The sequence below is a fragment of the Hypomesus nipponensis genome, chromosome 7 (genome assembly GCF_054491055.1).
Source record: "Hypomesus nipponensis isolate SF chromosome 7, ASM5449105v1, whole genome shotgun sequence".
Lineage (NCBI taxonomy): Eukaryota > Metazoa > Chordata > Actinopteri > Osmeriformes > Osmeridae > Hypomesus > Hypomesus nipponensis.
Window position 1 is genome coordinate 12645293 of NC_140367.1, and position 15483 is coordinate 12660775.

At 40.8% G+C, this 15483-nt stretch overlaps 2 protein-coding genes across 7 annotated transcripts in view; both read left to right on the top strand.

The window, feature by feature from the left end:
• Positions 1 to 43: 43 nt before the first annotated feature.
• Positions 44 to 9460, top strand: LOC146276859 (uncharacterized). The gene is made up of 4 exons (XM_084701102.1): positions 44 to 591; positions 2356 to 7483; positions 7940 to 8020; positions 8129 to 9460. Exons 2-3 carry the CDS (start codon positions 2410 to 2412, stop codon positions 8017 to 8019), a joined length of 5154 nt encoding a protein of 1717 aa, XP_084557228.1. The 5' UTR covers positions 44 to 591; positions 2356 to 2409; the 3' UTR covers position 8020; positions 8129 to 9460.
• A 5429-nt stretch (positions 9461 to 14889) lies between these two features.
• Positions 14890 to 15483, top strand: part of dennd5b (DENN/MADD domain containing 5B) — a 57535-nt gene continuing 56941 nt past the window's right edge. For 5 of the 6 annotated variants that reach the window (XM_084701108.1, XM_084701103.1, XM_084701105.1 and 2 more), the window contains exon 1: positions 14956 to 15241. In XM_084701108.1, the coding sequence (XP_084557234.1) occupies positions 15133 to 15241 (109 nt within the window). In that variant the 5' untranslated portion in view covers positions 14956 to 15132. The other variant, XM_084701104.1, reaches the window with a different exon arrangement.

A 15483-nucleotide genomic window follows, 5' to 3' on the forward strand; every position in this document is an offset into this window, starting at 1 on the left:
GGCCAATTACATATTGCTAAAAAAAGAAATGGGTCTGGGGCTTAGCTGGTATACAGGCTTCAAGGGTATATAACAGGAGGTTGTGCAGACAATTGAGACCCAGGAACGACTCACTGTCTGTTGCTGTTTTTACTCTTTGAAGTTCAATAAACTTTCTTCATCAGACTCTGCTGAGTTCCTTTTTGAACTTTGATAATTAATCAAGACATAGATTTTATGGTACGGCGGTACCCCATTCCAAGCGGTTCAAGCTGCATGTTCATTGGGAAGGACTGAATTAAATTGTTCGTATATTATAATGACATCGAAATATTCACTGTCAACTGAATAGTGGAGTCAATTTTGGGTGTGGCTAGGGGCTGGATCAACCCCAATCTACCCGTAGGGTTTTGGTCCATTGGATGAAATCTTCTCGTGCGGAGTTGAGTGAGGTGAAATACAAAACAATAGCCTGCATTACTTCATTGCCGAGAACAACAGTAACGCTCGTCAAACGCGCTGGATTTTAAAACGTTTTTTAAATGATTTTAGACCTTGGGTAGCAAATTATCAACAGATAATTTATTTTACGAATGACAGCGACGACCACGTGTAAGTATTTTCATTTAGATAAATAAGGTAAGAAAGTATTTAGACGTGTTGCTGTTCAAATACTGTTTAGGAATTGGTAAACAGAGTTAAGCAATAAGCCCCAAGAGGCTCGCGGGGCATATTGCTTTTCTAAAACTGTTACTAAAAATATTTGATATGGTTTCATAAATAAAAACAATAAGAAACAAAATAGTTTAATAGGCCTAATAAACAGTCATTCTTCAGCCACTACAAAGTATAGTTCCTACATAAATCGTTGCCATTCAATGCGTTTAATTGTGTAGGTTCCAGTGTCTAGATTTGCATTGCTAAGTAAAAAGTTGAGGAAGTGCCTGAGGCAAGGCCGTAGCCATGGAGTCAACATGCGGGGGGGGGGACGGGACGGACGAAATCTGCTGGGGAGATTTCCTTTCCTTCTTTTTTTACGTTTAGTTATTACATTTTTTAGGATGATTTCGGATAGGGTGTGTGCTTGCCTGTCGCAGCGTGGCACATTTTTATTGTATTTCTATTTTCATTTTAATTGGGGGGGACGTTTTGACGAGATTTGAATATTGGGGGAGGGGGGTGTCCCCCCTAATATATATTATGATTACGGCTCTGCTATGAGGAAACCGAAACCAACTTAATAGTTAATTTTCACCGTACAATGTTTAAGTAGGCTACCCTTGCCAAGCTTGCCTGACAGTCCATCTATCTGGAAAAATATATTGAAGGCGATTTTAGCACATCGTACGGATGTCCTAAGAGCCCATACATAGTCCACATTGTAGCCCATTTACTCAGTTTTATCGTTAAGTTATTAGTCTTTTTATTTAGATTTTCCTGAGATCTCGCTTATATATGTAATTCTCCAAATTACTTGGTTGTTTTCCCAAGGTAACAGGATCACTTTATCAAGATAATGAAACAATGGGCCTAGTTTAAATCATTGCAGGAAACGTTATTTCCTGTAGCATTGTCAAGAGGAGCAGGAAATATTGATATTCAATCATGGCTGAAATGGCTTAAATGCCTTGCAGTTACAGATAATATAGACATTAATGTGCATCTAAGAAGATGGAACAAGTATTCCCAAACACACACTGTAGGCCTACCCAAACATTCACACTTTTACCAAAACACCCTCTGCTGTAGCCTACCAAAACTGAGCTGGTCCTTGGAGCCACTAGTTGTACCTTTGCTCTGCTCCTCTTCTTAACACTGTTTTAAAGACCCCTCCTCTACTAGTAAGGTACAATAGTGGACATAAGTACAAAAATGGCCATAGCTTACATTCATACAGTTTGGGCACAGTAGTGTTCTGTTCAGCTTACATAGTATGTTCCATCTTCTTAGATGACGCACACTAATGTGTATATTATCTATAACTGTGTGGCATAAAGAAACTGAGTGGCATCATCAGGGGGACTTATGACCTAGACCAGTGGTCTTCAACCCTGATCCTCAGGGCCCACTGTCATGCATGTTTTAGATGTTTCCCTGCTCCAGCATATCTGATGCAAATGAATGGATCGTTATCTAACAATGCTGAAGCCTTGTAAAGACCATTCATTTGAATTAGGTTTGTTGAACAGGGAAACATAGGGTTAGGGCAGGGGGTCCCTTAGGACCTGCATGCAGGACCAGGGTTGAGAACCACAGATCTAAAACATGCAGGACAACGGGCCCTGAGGACCAAGGTTGACCTACACTACAAAGGTGCCAAGCTAAAAACACATCATATCAATGGTTATATAATATTTTCCTTTCTTTATTGTTCAGATGGAAGAGCAAACTGGCTTATCAACCTTTTGAACAGTGTGTTCACTGTCCAAAATGCTTCCTGCGTTAAATGAGTATTCCATGGCGACAGGCCATAGACATCCCATATCAGGGGAGTGGAACAACAGGGACAGACGCCTATTAGACAACAGGGAAATATCTTTCCAAGACTATGATCAATGGTCCCGTAACGAGAATGCAAACTATGATCAATGGTCCCGTAATGAGAATGCAAACCAGTGGAACCGGGGACCATGCAGAACAGCAGACCATGAATTCTACAGAGATGTCCCAGTGAGGTATCAACCAAACCCTGAGACGCCATTTTTTCATGCATATCAACAGGACACTAGAACTTTCCAAAACTCCTCATTACGATGGCACAATATCTCTGGACCATATGATCAGAGATTGCCAAACTTTACTGTGCATCACACTGGACAGATGCTCCATTCAGTTTCAGGATGGAGCAACCATCCCCATTGTTCCAGCCAGAGGAACTGGACCACTCAAGAAAAATGGAATGCGCATGTGAAATCACAGTCATCTAAATGGAGATGGCATCATTTTTCAAACGAGCCTCCTACGGGACATTTCAGAGGACCTGTCAGAGGACCGTCAAGGACACGTTCAAGAAGTCGGTGTGTTGTTGATTTAAACACTAGCTCCTGTGTAACAGAGAAGAGTAATGTTTCAACTTTGAGCAGAAGTTCTCTGAAGACTCACTCTGTCAACAGGGTTCAGAGTGATAAGACATCTGGAAAGTTGGCACCGCCTTCGCAGGAGGATCCGAGTGATTTGCTGCAGCTGGCTGACATGGGTTGTCTAAGGAATAACAAGCCTGACGTGAAGATACCAAACACTGAAAAAGACCCCGTTTGTCAAGAGCTTTCTCCCAGGACATCGTCAGTATGCACTATGTCCAAACAGAGTGGCTTTTCCAGCCAGCACTTTCCCACAGACAGTGACACACCTGGACATAGCGTGTCGGTTTCAGCCACTGCACAACCCAGATGTTCAATTCCTGTCTGTGCTGTCACTGATTCGGCCCCCTCCGACACATTGGACCCCTCCCCCGTGGAGGGGTCCAAGGATGTATCTGAAAAACAAATGATCTCCATCACCTTGATGGAATTTAAAAAGTGGTTTAGACGAAGGATTGAGACAATACTCCAAGGGGAATATAACTTAAACAAACACAACCCCGGTCAAGATTTTGTTGTGGAGACAATGGACGTTTTACAACCAGGAAAAAGCACAAAGGATTGTAGAGATGAGGTCTCCCCTCAGTGTGTAGAGATCCAGTCCAACTCTCCGTGTATGGTAGTGAAGACAGGCCCTATTGTCCCTCCACCAGTTGCTGTGGTTACTCCACTTGAACGACAGGTATCCTATGAGCCTACAGTGTCAGGGGTTAAAGTTCATGAAAGTGAACAGCTGTCAGTCGTTGACAAGGAGAGTAGGCAACCAGAAAGTGGTGTAAAAAATGAGTTTGCACTTAAAAGCGTGTTGGAGAACAGTGATAGTTTATTCAATGGAAGACCTTTTACTGCAATTGGACTAGTGCCTGTTGAAGAGACCACTGTGAGTAAAGATAGTACTTGTGTTAGGCAGGGGAATTTAGATGAAGCCAAGGAGAGTGTTATGGATATTTCAAGTGTTTCTTTCATTCAATACACACTATCCAAACTAAGGAAGATGATCGATGAGTTTGAGAGTTTAATCACTCCAAAGGAAACCAAAGAAAATGTAAAAGATGCTCTATTGAATATTTTTTGGGGTGGGGATATTCAAAACCTACTGACTTTTAACAAGCGTGAGCTTGCAAAAGACATGGTGGATGCGCTACCCGTTCTTTCAGAAGATGAGAATACAGTTATTCTCCAGGCCGTTAAGGGTGAAAAACTAGAGGAGTTTTTGGATAGGTATACCACCTTCAGACACAATGAGAACTACACTCCAGAGCACAAGTCTTCATGGTTGAATGTCAATGAGAGTGTAGATGACATAGACCATGATCCTGGTGTAGCTTGGTTGCAGCATTTTATACCAAAGGGAGTAGAGGCAGAAACTATATTTATAAAGCATGAGGTACAGACTAACACAGTGGCGGAAACAGAAAGAGAGGAGGCCGAGAGAGAGATGCAGACCTACACACCAACAGGGGTAGAGACAGATCCAAAAGCACAGACAGGAAGAAATACAGAAATACTGAAAGAGGCACTGACTGATATCAACATAGAGATGGGTGTAGAAATGCATGAAGAAAAAGACTCACAAACTGAGGCAGTAACCAAAATAGAGCCACTCATAGCATCAGAAAAAGACTGTATTTCACACTCTCTCTGTCCTATAAAAATAACTTGCCTTAACACTGAGGTTGCCAAGAAGGTGTTTGACCAGCTCCAAGATAACTCAACCGGCCATATTGACTCAAGTGTGCTCCTCTCTGGAATCAATGGAAGAAATACAAAATCTTCGCTCAATGAAGAGCAAATTATGAACCACAAGGATACACTGAGTCTTCTGTCATCTCAAGAAGAACCAGAATCATCGGGGACAGGTAAAGAACCTGCAGTCCTGCAGTCCTCCTGCTCCTCATATCTCATTGAGACTCCTGATGGTTTTGAGTTGTTATTACATACTGAGGGCCTGACAAAGAGTTCCTCAGAGTTTCAAGATAAAGGACTTCGCATCATACCGGCTGAATACTTCTTGTTAGATAATAGTGTAATTTCTGACATAGAGGACAATGAGGATGTTATCCAGGAGTCAAAGACACAGGATTCAAACAGAGAATGGATAGAGACCCTTTCACCCAGTGAAATCACTGACTCGAATGATGGGTTGTCCCTGTCAGACATCAGTGTGTGCATTGACCATGTGGAGAGAGAGGAAATCAACGTGAAGCCTAATGACCAGTCTGAATCTCATAAGGTACCTCTGAATTCACATGAAGAACCCACACATCCCATCAGGCCATGTCATCTTGTCTTGGGTGTCACCAATGAACGTGAAGTGGGAGAACCTAAGCCTTTTACAGAGATGAAGGGTCAACAGCAGAAGCTTGGCGAGGGCTGTATGTCAAGTTCTCCTTTAGAAAAGTTTGAGTCCATCAATGCATTGATAAATTCAAAAAAAGACATATTGAGTTCTGATTCTGAACATGTAGTATCTGCTCCATGCCATGGTAAAGCAGCGTCTCGCAAGGAACGAAGGCTAAAGAGACCAAAGGTCTCATGGAGAAGGAGACTGCTGTCAGAATCTGAGTCTGAGATGGAAGGCAGTGAGCTCATGGACAACGTTATTTGTGTTCCCCAGAAGAAGGTACTGTCCAGTTTGACAGTGACTGATGACAGCTCTGTCATTCCCAAGAGGAGACATCTAACTAAATGGAATAGGGCCAATATCAACAGGAAGAAGTGGCTAAGTTCTTCTGATTCTGAGGACAATCCATGCAATGTGAAACATGTTTCTCAGAAAAGGTTGCATTTAATTTCAACTGGCATAGAAGATGCATCAAATGATTCCATAACATCACACAATACAACCCATTCTCAGTCTGAGACAGAATCCTCTGAATGTGAAGATACAAGGATAAATATACCACAGCTAGGGAGATACTCTTCTCAATCAAATTCTAACCATCAGTATGAGTACTGTAAAACAAGTATATATTCCGATGTGACAGAAGAAAGCTCAGATGGTTCCACAGTGTCAGTGAGTCACAGTAAAAAAGCAAAGACAGCAAGACTAACATTTGAATGTCGGAAACTATCCCCAACTGAGGACAGTAAAAAGGATTCAACAGTGTTGCAGCACCACCCTGTGTACAAAGATTTGCAACATGGCTGTGAAGGCCCACACTTTTTTCCTGGGGTCCAGTGCCTCCTTGCAGGGGATGGGTCAACCTCCACTGCTCCTCTGGAATACAAAAGAAAACCACATGAACCAAAACTCCATAAGGGCCAGACCTCAACAGAGAAGAAAACAAACAGGTCTCTCATTCAAAAGACTGAGGAATTCCCCAAAACGCCAAAGACAAATTTGAAGACAAAATCCACAAAGCTTGGACCATACAGTCTTCCCATCCTTAAACACAAGCAAAGAAACAAACAAAGTGAGCAAACAAAGACAAATAAGAGTGATAAGACAAAGTTCTCCAGCTTTAAATCCGATTATGTATCTCCTGTTCAGAAGAACTGTAAACAAAGAGATGAGGGGATGTATGAGCAGATGTCCTCTTACCCCAATTCATCTAAGCAGAAAAAAGAGTGTATGACAAAGGGGAAGAATGGCAAGAAAAACAAAAACTCACTAGAGAAAGTCAAACATTTCCCAACAGCTCAATCCAATTACTTAAAGCAAAAGATGCAGCTCCACAGGGACAAACGAAGGAAATTTGTGTCGCTCACAAAGCAAAGTCTAGACATCCCCTGTTCTCCTGCAGAGGAGAAGAAACGGACGAAAGAAGAGAGGAGGAGGGAGGATATGAGCACGAAGCAGAAGTCCTCTGGCCATCCATTTCCTATTAAGAAGAAGAAAGAGAGGGTAGAGCAGAGTGAAGAGTATCAGGATACAAAGGAAGATAAGAAAACATGTGAGCCTTACAAAGACCAACGTAAGACCGTACAAACCCAAAGTAGGTATTATGTACCAAAATTCCAGGGCTCCAGAAGACCGAGGAGTCCCAGAACAGCCATGGTAGCTGCCCCCACACCCGAGAGCCCCGAAGAGCAGATGGGCTCAGTGAAGAAGCAGTTGCATTCCAATTGGGAGAGCAGCTTCTATATAACTCCATTCAGGAGGCGAAGGCGATCAGGATTCAGTGAAGAAGACCCCTTCCCTCTGCCCAGTCCAGAGAAGAAGAGCTTAAGCCTCAGTCAGCAAGCGGGGGAGGAGGCAAATGTCAAGAAAGAACAGCAGAGAAAATTAGAAATGGTGAGGAGACAAGGACCCATCCCATGTGACAAAGGACAGAAACCAAGGCGCAATTCCCAGGAGCACGTCACCCCACTGATGAAGAAGAGTATGCTGCAGGCTAAGTCATGGACGAATGCCATCCACCACAAAATGCCGGAAGACACCCGACGCAGAAGACATGGCACTCACAAGGCAGACAAACTGCGTATGTATTTCTTACAAAAGGGGGGGCTACCCTTTTTTTTTATAGTCCTCTGTAGATGTCTTTCTATGCTTAAATTATTTAAGAATATATATTAAGGAGGGTGTTAATTGCTCAGCTACAAGTGTCTTCTAATGCAGTGGTTTCCAACCCTTGTCCTCATGGCCCACTGTCCTGCATGTTTGAGATGTTTCCCTGCTCCAACACACCTGATTCAAATGAACGGTCATAAACAGGAAACATCTCAAACATGCAGGACAGTGAGCCCCGAGGACCAGGGTTGGGAACCACTGTTCTAATGGTTCATGGTGCATCTATTCAATCTATTGAAAGACTATCCAAAATAAAGGGTTACCAAAACTTGGGTTGAAGTTTGGCGTGTTGCGTTCCTAAATGTGCACGTAGCAAAATAACCAAAGTGACTTCCCAATCATTGAGAACAGTCTCTTTTTTCCACAGCGCGCAGCACCATGGAAGGGTGTTACAAGTGGGCTGAGAAGCAGAAAAGAAGGTCAAGGGATGAAAAAAAAGTAATATGAGGCAAGTCTTCTTTATGTAATGTATTTTCCTTCACTGTCTTTTGTGGGCATAACATACTGCTTGATTTGAACATATCCCATTGACCTCTGGGCCTCTGTCTCCATCTAGGCCCCTTCAAAAATACAAGGTGGTCGATTGGCTCACACAACCTCATCTGTTGAATTGTCAAAAACCATAAAGCACCGAAGGCAAGACGACTAAAGTGCGGAACTCAAACTATACCAATGAGTAGTGTTGTGGCTAAATTGATTGATAAATTCAAATGAATCCCATAGGTAGTAATTCAAAATGTGTAAAACGGTCTCCTTCAAACAAAGTCTAGACTAGAAAGTATTATTAGGATATATTCTCCCAAGAATAGACAATTGGCAGGTTCTCATTTTCGTTCTCTCTATAAGGGAGGGGGAAGGAAGTCAGAATAATACCTCCAATTAAGGAACTTGAGACCCACAGAAGCTAAGCAAGGAAAGATCACATGAGGAGATCTAGTCCTGGAATAGATTTGTTTTTCAGAATGGAGAAAATGATATGGCAGTTAAGATCAGCTGTATAAATCAGTATAAATAATCCCATATGAAATGATAGGGGTTTATGCACACTTATACTTGCTTTTGATTGCTTTGATTTGCCTCAATTGTAACTCCCGTTTAAATAAAAACTGTTATATTTTGTTCAAAAGAGCGTTAGCTTTTCCTTAAGACCTTCTGAAACTTGAAATGACAGTAACTACAGCAGGTAGGATTATGATGGAGAAATTACCTCTAGTCTAACCTAATTTTAACAATGTTTTCAACATTTTTCTGAAAGCAGACTTCTTTCTTTTTTATGTTGACACTTGCATTATCTTACTAAATAATTTCTTTATTTTGTATATTTGATTGTCTGATTCTGTATTGATTTTTTTGTTTATTTTACAATTGAGATAATCTTCTTTGTTTATGGTGCCATGTTGATGTCATTACTTATGACATGGCATGTCTATAATCTTTTGAGAAACTTTAACAAGGGTTGTTGTTGATGTTTCTATGACAAGTATTTCTTCTTGGCTGTCAATTACACTTGGACCTTTGGGTGCAGCATATTACTGTTCCCCACTTGCAGTCCCTTGTCTTAAAGATGTCTTAAAGTTGGACACGACTGTGATATATGACTCGGAATGTAACATGTTTAGATTTTACTTAAGGCCCACATTACATGGTAGCCTACAATACTGGAAAACAAACTATGCTGCTGTCCTTTACATTTCACAGGAGTGCAGCTGTTGATATTGCGTAAATGTTTTGTATGTTTTGATTTTGTAAAAATGTAAGTGACCTGGAGTCACGGTTTTACCAATAGATGACGAATGCATATTTTTTATATTTTATTTTTCACTTGACATTTTTACTACATTTATTGTGCACGTTTACTGTAAATACATAATAAACCCAAGTCAGATTTGCCTTTTGTCTTTTTCAAACTGGTGAAAAATGAATGCATTTGCGTCACTTGTTTATACCTCGGATTACCACAGCTCAGCAAAATGAGTGAATTGTTACAATTCTACCACCAGAGGGAAGCAAACTACATTAAAATGGAAAACTCACTGATTCAATTCAAATAACTATAAGGTTTTATTGAATCTTATTCATCACATTTAGGAAGGACACCTGATGACAGACAATTCAATCCATTATAATCTAATGTATATTTATAGAGCGCTAATAACAACTGTCGTTGACCAATATAGACAGACACAGGTCACGCATGAAACAAAGAAAGCATAGACATAACATATACAGAGACGAGACATGACATTCCTCTGAATGGGAAGGCCTACCAAGTATCTTTTTGTTTGTCTGATGTAACGATCGAATGTTAGAAATGTCAAAGAGTATATACGAACCTGTGTTAACTCGAAGCCAAAAGTAGCAGCAACATACATTTTGTGTTTGCAAAGTTTGCTGCTTCACTTGTGTTGATTCACATTGTTTATAGATTATTATGCATATGATCAGATGTATTTTAAATAAAGGCTTACTTGGCCAAAAACCCACTACTTTTTTACCACTATTAGTAAAATATGTACATTTATAGAAAATCAACTTAAATATTATTGGTTAACCTTAAATCTGTTTAGTGGACCAAATCAATTAAGTACAGATCGATTAAAAAGGACCTCAACCATCGTTTATGTCAATCATGGTGTCATTTTGATGAGGTGGTGGATGAGTTTAAAGAGAACGTTCTTTCGGGGACAATTAAGGCACGTGGCGTGAACATTGTAAGTGACCTGGAGTCACAGTTTTACTAATAATTGAAGAATGCATGTTTTTTATATTTTATTTTCCACTTGACATTTTTACTACATTTATAGCGTGCAGGTTTACTGTAAAGACATACTAAACCCAAGTCAGGTTTGTCTTTTGTCTTTTTCAACGTGGTGAAAAATAAATAGATTTGCGTCACTTGTTCATACATCGGATTACCACAGCTCAGCAACATGAGTAGCCTAAATGGTTACAATTCTACCACCAGAGGGAAGCAAAATACATTAAAACGGAAACTTGTCTCGAATTCAATTCAAATAACTATAATGTTTCAGTGAATCTTATTTATCATATTTAGGAAGGACATTCCCCAATGACAGGCAATTCAATCAACTATAATCAATCAAATTATTATTATGCCCGGTTTTGCCATGGACGATCGATATGATCCATGTTCTAAGCAGACCCTCGCCCCTCGGTGTGAAGCAACGGCCCTAGTGGATGTAGGTGGTATTGCATTTCTTGTTAGACATCCGGCTCTTCCGGTCGTTTTTAATCTATTAACTCCAGTCAGAGCCTGTTTAAGGAGAGCCTTGCCACTCCCTATTAAACCCCATTGTACCGAATTTGGCTGCAGTTCCACCAGAGTTCCACTTGGGGTGATCGCGAGCGAGTGCATGTTGAATGGGAGTCTATGGAGCTAAACGGCTAAATTTGTCTCTTTCGCCTGATTGATTTGATTGTAGTTTGTGCATGTTCAACATGGATTATAGGTCGAAAGTTGAACGAACGAGTACTTATGTCCTTTTGATTTCTTACATGGTGAGTCGTTGTTGCCCATAACACGCTAGCATTCTGCTAATGAATGCTGATTGGTTAGTGAAGGACTGATACGACCAGAGCTTCCGCTTGATGGCATCCAAAGCGGAATCAGAATGTCGGAGCATTAGCAACATTAGCAACAACATAGCAAGCCAAAACTCTTTCTAGCACGTGTATTGACAGGGAGAGCCTAACCTGTCAGCTGTGTTGTCGATGCACTGAGAGAAAAAAGTAAGTGACCAGAGCTTGCCGTCAAGCAGTAGCTCTGGTCGTACGATGTGTATGACGTCAATGACATTTTCAAAAGCTTTTTAGAACAGAAAGGCGACTTTAAAACAATCCAACAGCCATCAGTGTGTATTTTTTTTGCCTCCCCTTTCGAATTCAGAATTCAAATCACTAGACAAAATATTTCATCCTGAGAAAAGTGTATTTTGAGGGGTATCGCTCCATAGACCTCTATTCATTCTGCACTCGCTCGTTAGCGCCCTCACATGGAACTTCAACCAGTTCAGAACCCGAAAGTTTCCCGAGAGTGGCAGTTCTCTCTAAATTAGACATTCTCTGCTCCAGTCAACATTTACAAAACTATTAGCCTGACGTTGTCATACTCGTCAGAATATGAATCTGAAAACTCTCCGTTGGGCTGTGACTATGGGGCGTGTTTCAACCGTAAACAACCGTAAACTCGTAAAAGAAATACCTCTTCGCTCAATTGGATAGACCTACAACCAATCAGAGCAATGTAATATGTTGTTTGTTGAAAACGAATTCAACCCAAGGGCTCTTTCATGACGTTGATGATTACGTTACTGTTGATCATCTGTCCATCATTGTATAAAGCCCGCCCTGGCAATTTCATTGGTCCGCCCAGATCCTGGTTTTATGTAGGCTGAGTTGTTCCCAATACCAGACCCTCCAGACCCAACTTCCCGACCAAATTTCTTTGTGGGCGGGGAGTAGTTGGGCTGGCAGCCAGGCTACAAAACTATCTGTCCCCCCCAAAAAAAATCGATTCTCGATCCTGGCTCATACTACTAGCTTTTTCATAGAATAATTTTTCCAGATTTTTGCTAAGTTGAAACCAGTCCGAAATGGGTAAACTAGCACCCCATGTATTTGCTTACATCAATAAAAGTTGCCTGCAAATGTGCTCGCGGATACGAACAGGGCACGAGCACAAAAGTTCACATTTGATTGCCGATTTACCTGGAGCTGAATGAGCCATAGACTTATATTGAAGGAGCACAGGGAGAAACGGCTTGAGTTGTCTGCCCAGTGGCGGTTCTAGATACATTTTACTGGGGTGGCCAAGGGGGGGCCAGTGTTTGATCAGAGGGGCACATAAAAGAACGGAAACAAATTATATTTAAACATTAAATACTTTAATTTTGCTTTACATTAAAATCATACAAATGTCTCTGGCTCTCACTCTTCCAGCTCCTCAGCTCTCTCAATACCTTGATATGTTTCTCTAACTTTCTGTATTAACTGTGGCAAAAATGACTGCAATGTCCATTCCTCGTTTCATGATGACTACTAGAAGAAGAAAATGTGTAAAAAAGAAAGAAAAAAAAAAGATTCAGTCAGCTCAGGGGGCCAGGGACATTTTTACAAGGGCACTACCCACTGTAGGCCCCCGTGTAGAAATGCCCCTGCCTTCCCTGTTGTAGCAAGTTTAGCAAATGGTTGTCACACATACATGAAATGTTGTTAATATAGTTTATTCCCGTTATTTTAAAACAGATTTGATTTTTCTGTCATGAACGTTTTCATGTTGGAGCAAAGTTGAAGGCAAAGACGGACGTTTTTTCGTTGGAGCAAAGACAAAGATTAATACTTAACTGATAACCACAATAGGAAATTATGTATATTTATATAATATTACTATTGCCTTCAGAAGCTTTTGTTAAAGACCCATTATTCTTTTTTTTATTGTGTCATCAAGCCAGACTGCTTTTGTGGGACAATGAAGGTTCTAAGTGACTCTATGTTTCACCCCCAGTAATTTCTGATGGAACTGCCTTGTATATAGTTCTGTTAATATGCCCCTTCCAAAGGCAAATGTTCAATAATATACATCACACTTCTCAAGCTTTTATTACATTATTACATTATTATTAAGTCTTATTAGATCACGTTATATCCATAGGCGTTTGGTTTTGTAGGTTGAACATATAAAACACAGGCCACATTTTAACACTGATCTTTAATTGAAGGCAGTGTGAATTTCATGGCATTTTGTTTGAATATAAAGTTGACAGTAACTTATGGTAAGGCTGCATTATGGAAGATTTCTGTTAACAAAATAACTATTCTTTGCCTGGTGACAACAACAACAGAGCTAGGTGTTAGGTGTTAGGTGTAGTTTAACAGTTTATTTAATCCGATACAATGCTTTGGAAATCATACTCAAAAAGAAAAAAAACATATGTCATGAGTTCCATCTGGAATAGTGTTATTTAGCCCTATTTCTAAAAACCTAGTGAAAATAATACTCTACAGGACGGCATACATTTCCGTAAATTTTGCATCATGTCTCTGATTCTTGTCGGACTTGTACCCCATTCTGCCACTGCGATGCCTTAACTCACACGCTAGCGACCATATAAGTCTATGCTCGCGACTGGTTGTCGCAAAGTATGATGTGTACAACTAGTTGCAAGCGTGCACGAGTCTTGGAGCTAGGAAAAAAGCGAGCCACTGTTTAATGCTAGATCGGCAGAGCCAGAACTGTAAAGATGGCGCGGTCCAGTTTTGCGCTCTCGCTTGCCTCACTGCGTCACTTTTCATAGAAATGAATGGGGACGGCATCTTGGAAGACAGAAGTAGCTGTGTCTATTAATATATAAGTCTATGATTCTAAGCCTCCCTCTCGTTATAGTGCACCCTTTTGACCACTTGAATCTGACTCGAATTAGTCGGATTGCGTGAACTACAATTGGTCCTTATGGAACCGCTTTAGCCCCAACTGAGTTGTTAGAAATAAAGTCAGATTTGGTAGCCTACTTAAATCCCAGATTCTTTTTTTTTGCAGTTTTTATGAAACAGGCCCCAGCTAACAACATTTCATTAAATCATAGGCTATCATCAGCACGTGGGAAAGTGTAAACAAGTTCTAGTAAGGTGATATCACTCTTTCTGATTGGATAGCAGGGAGTTTTCTACACGGGGGCCTACAGGGGCAGTGCCCCTGTAAAAATGTCCCTGGCCCCCCTTTGGCCCCCGTGAGCTGACTGAATAATAAATAAAAAGAAAACTAAAAAAAAAAAAAAAAAAATTACATGTTTTCTTCTTCCAGTAGTCATCATGAACCGACGAAAGGACATTGCGGCCTTTTTTGCCCCAGTAAATTAAGAAGTTGGAAGAGCTTCTGGAGCTGGAAGAGGGAGAGCCACAGCATTTTGTATGATTTTAATGTAAAGCAAATTTAAGTATTTAATGTTTATATAGCTATCATTTGTTTCTGTTTTTTATGTGCCACTCTGATTAAACACTACCCCCTTCCCCTGGCCCCCCCAGTAAAATTTATCTAGAACCGCCACTGTTAGATAATTTATGCCCTTAAAAGCCATTTTACGAAATAGGCGTTATTATTTTCCTTAAGGCTATAGGCTAGGATTACCATAGAAACGTGAACAAATAATCTTCAAATAGCCTACTAAACCAGCCTACACTGTGGCCAAGTGGTCATCTATGCTATTTGTAGGGGCATCGAATACCAGGTTTGTTTGAGGTGTTACAGATTATTTAAAAGTACCGCCCTGCCACGCGAGCGACCGCCCTCAAAGATCCGAAGCGAGGCAGTGAGGCAAACAGGCACTCGCGCGCTCCTTTAATCGAATAGTATTGTCAGTGGTGAGTGCGGTCGGAAACTGGTCATTAGCAAACCTTCTACATTAAACTAAACACCGTAAAAAAGAGACGCGCATTACAACACATTCTCTTGACAGACACGTATTTACAACCACGAATGTATTTTACAGTGAAGGAGATGTTTCGTTGGGAGAAGTAGGAACAGAGAACGAGTAGAAAGCCAGGATGAGTGGGAGCACCACTGGGTCCGGAGCGGCGCCTTGCCGCTTCGCTCACTACTTTGTTATATGCGGAATAGACACCGAAACTGGACTGGAACCCGACGAATTAGCCGGTAAGGTTATGTTTTGATTAATCGATAACGAATTTCACATAGAAACAGCACTTTACAGATAATTATGAATATGCTATGGTTGGTTTAAAAAAACATGTAGAGGACTGAACAAAACCTTTACTATCAATGCCTTCATATCCTCTACTGAGTATCAGCCTATGTAACCCAAACCTAGTTTGAAACCAGAACAAACTATTTAGTGACCCTTCAAAAAAGCGAGATGACTATATGGCTTGTTTACG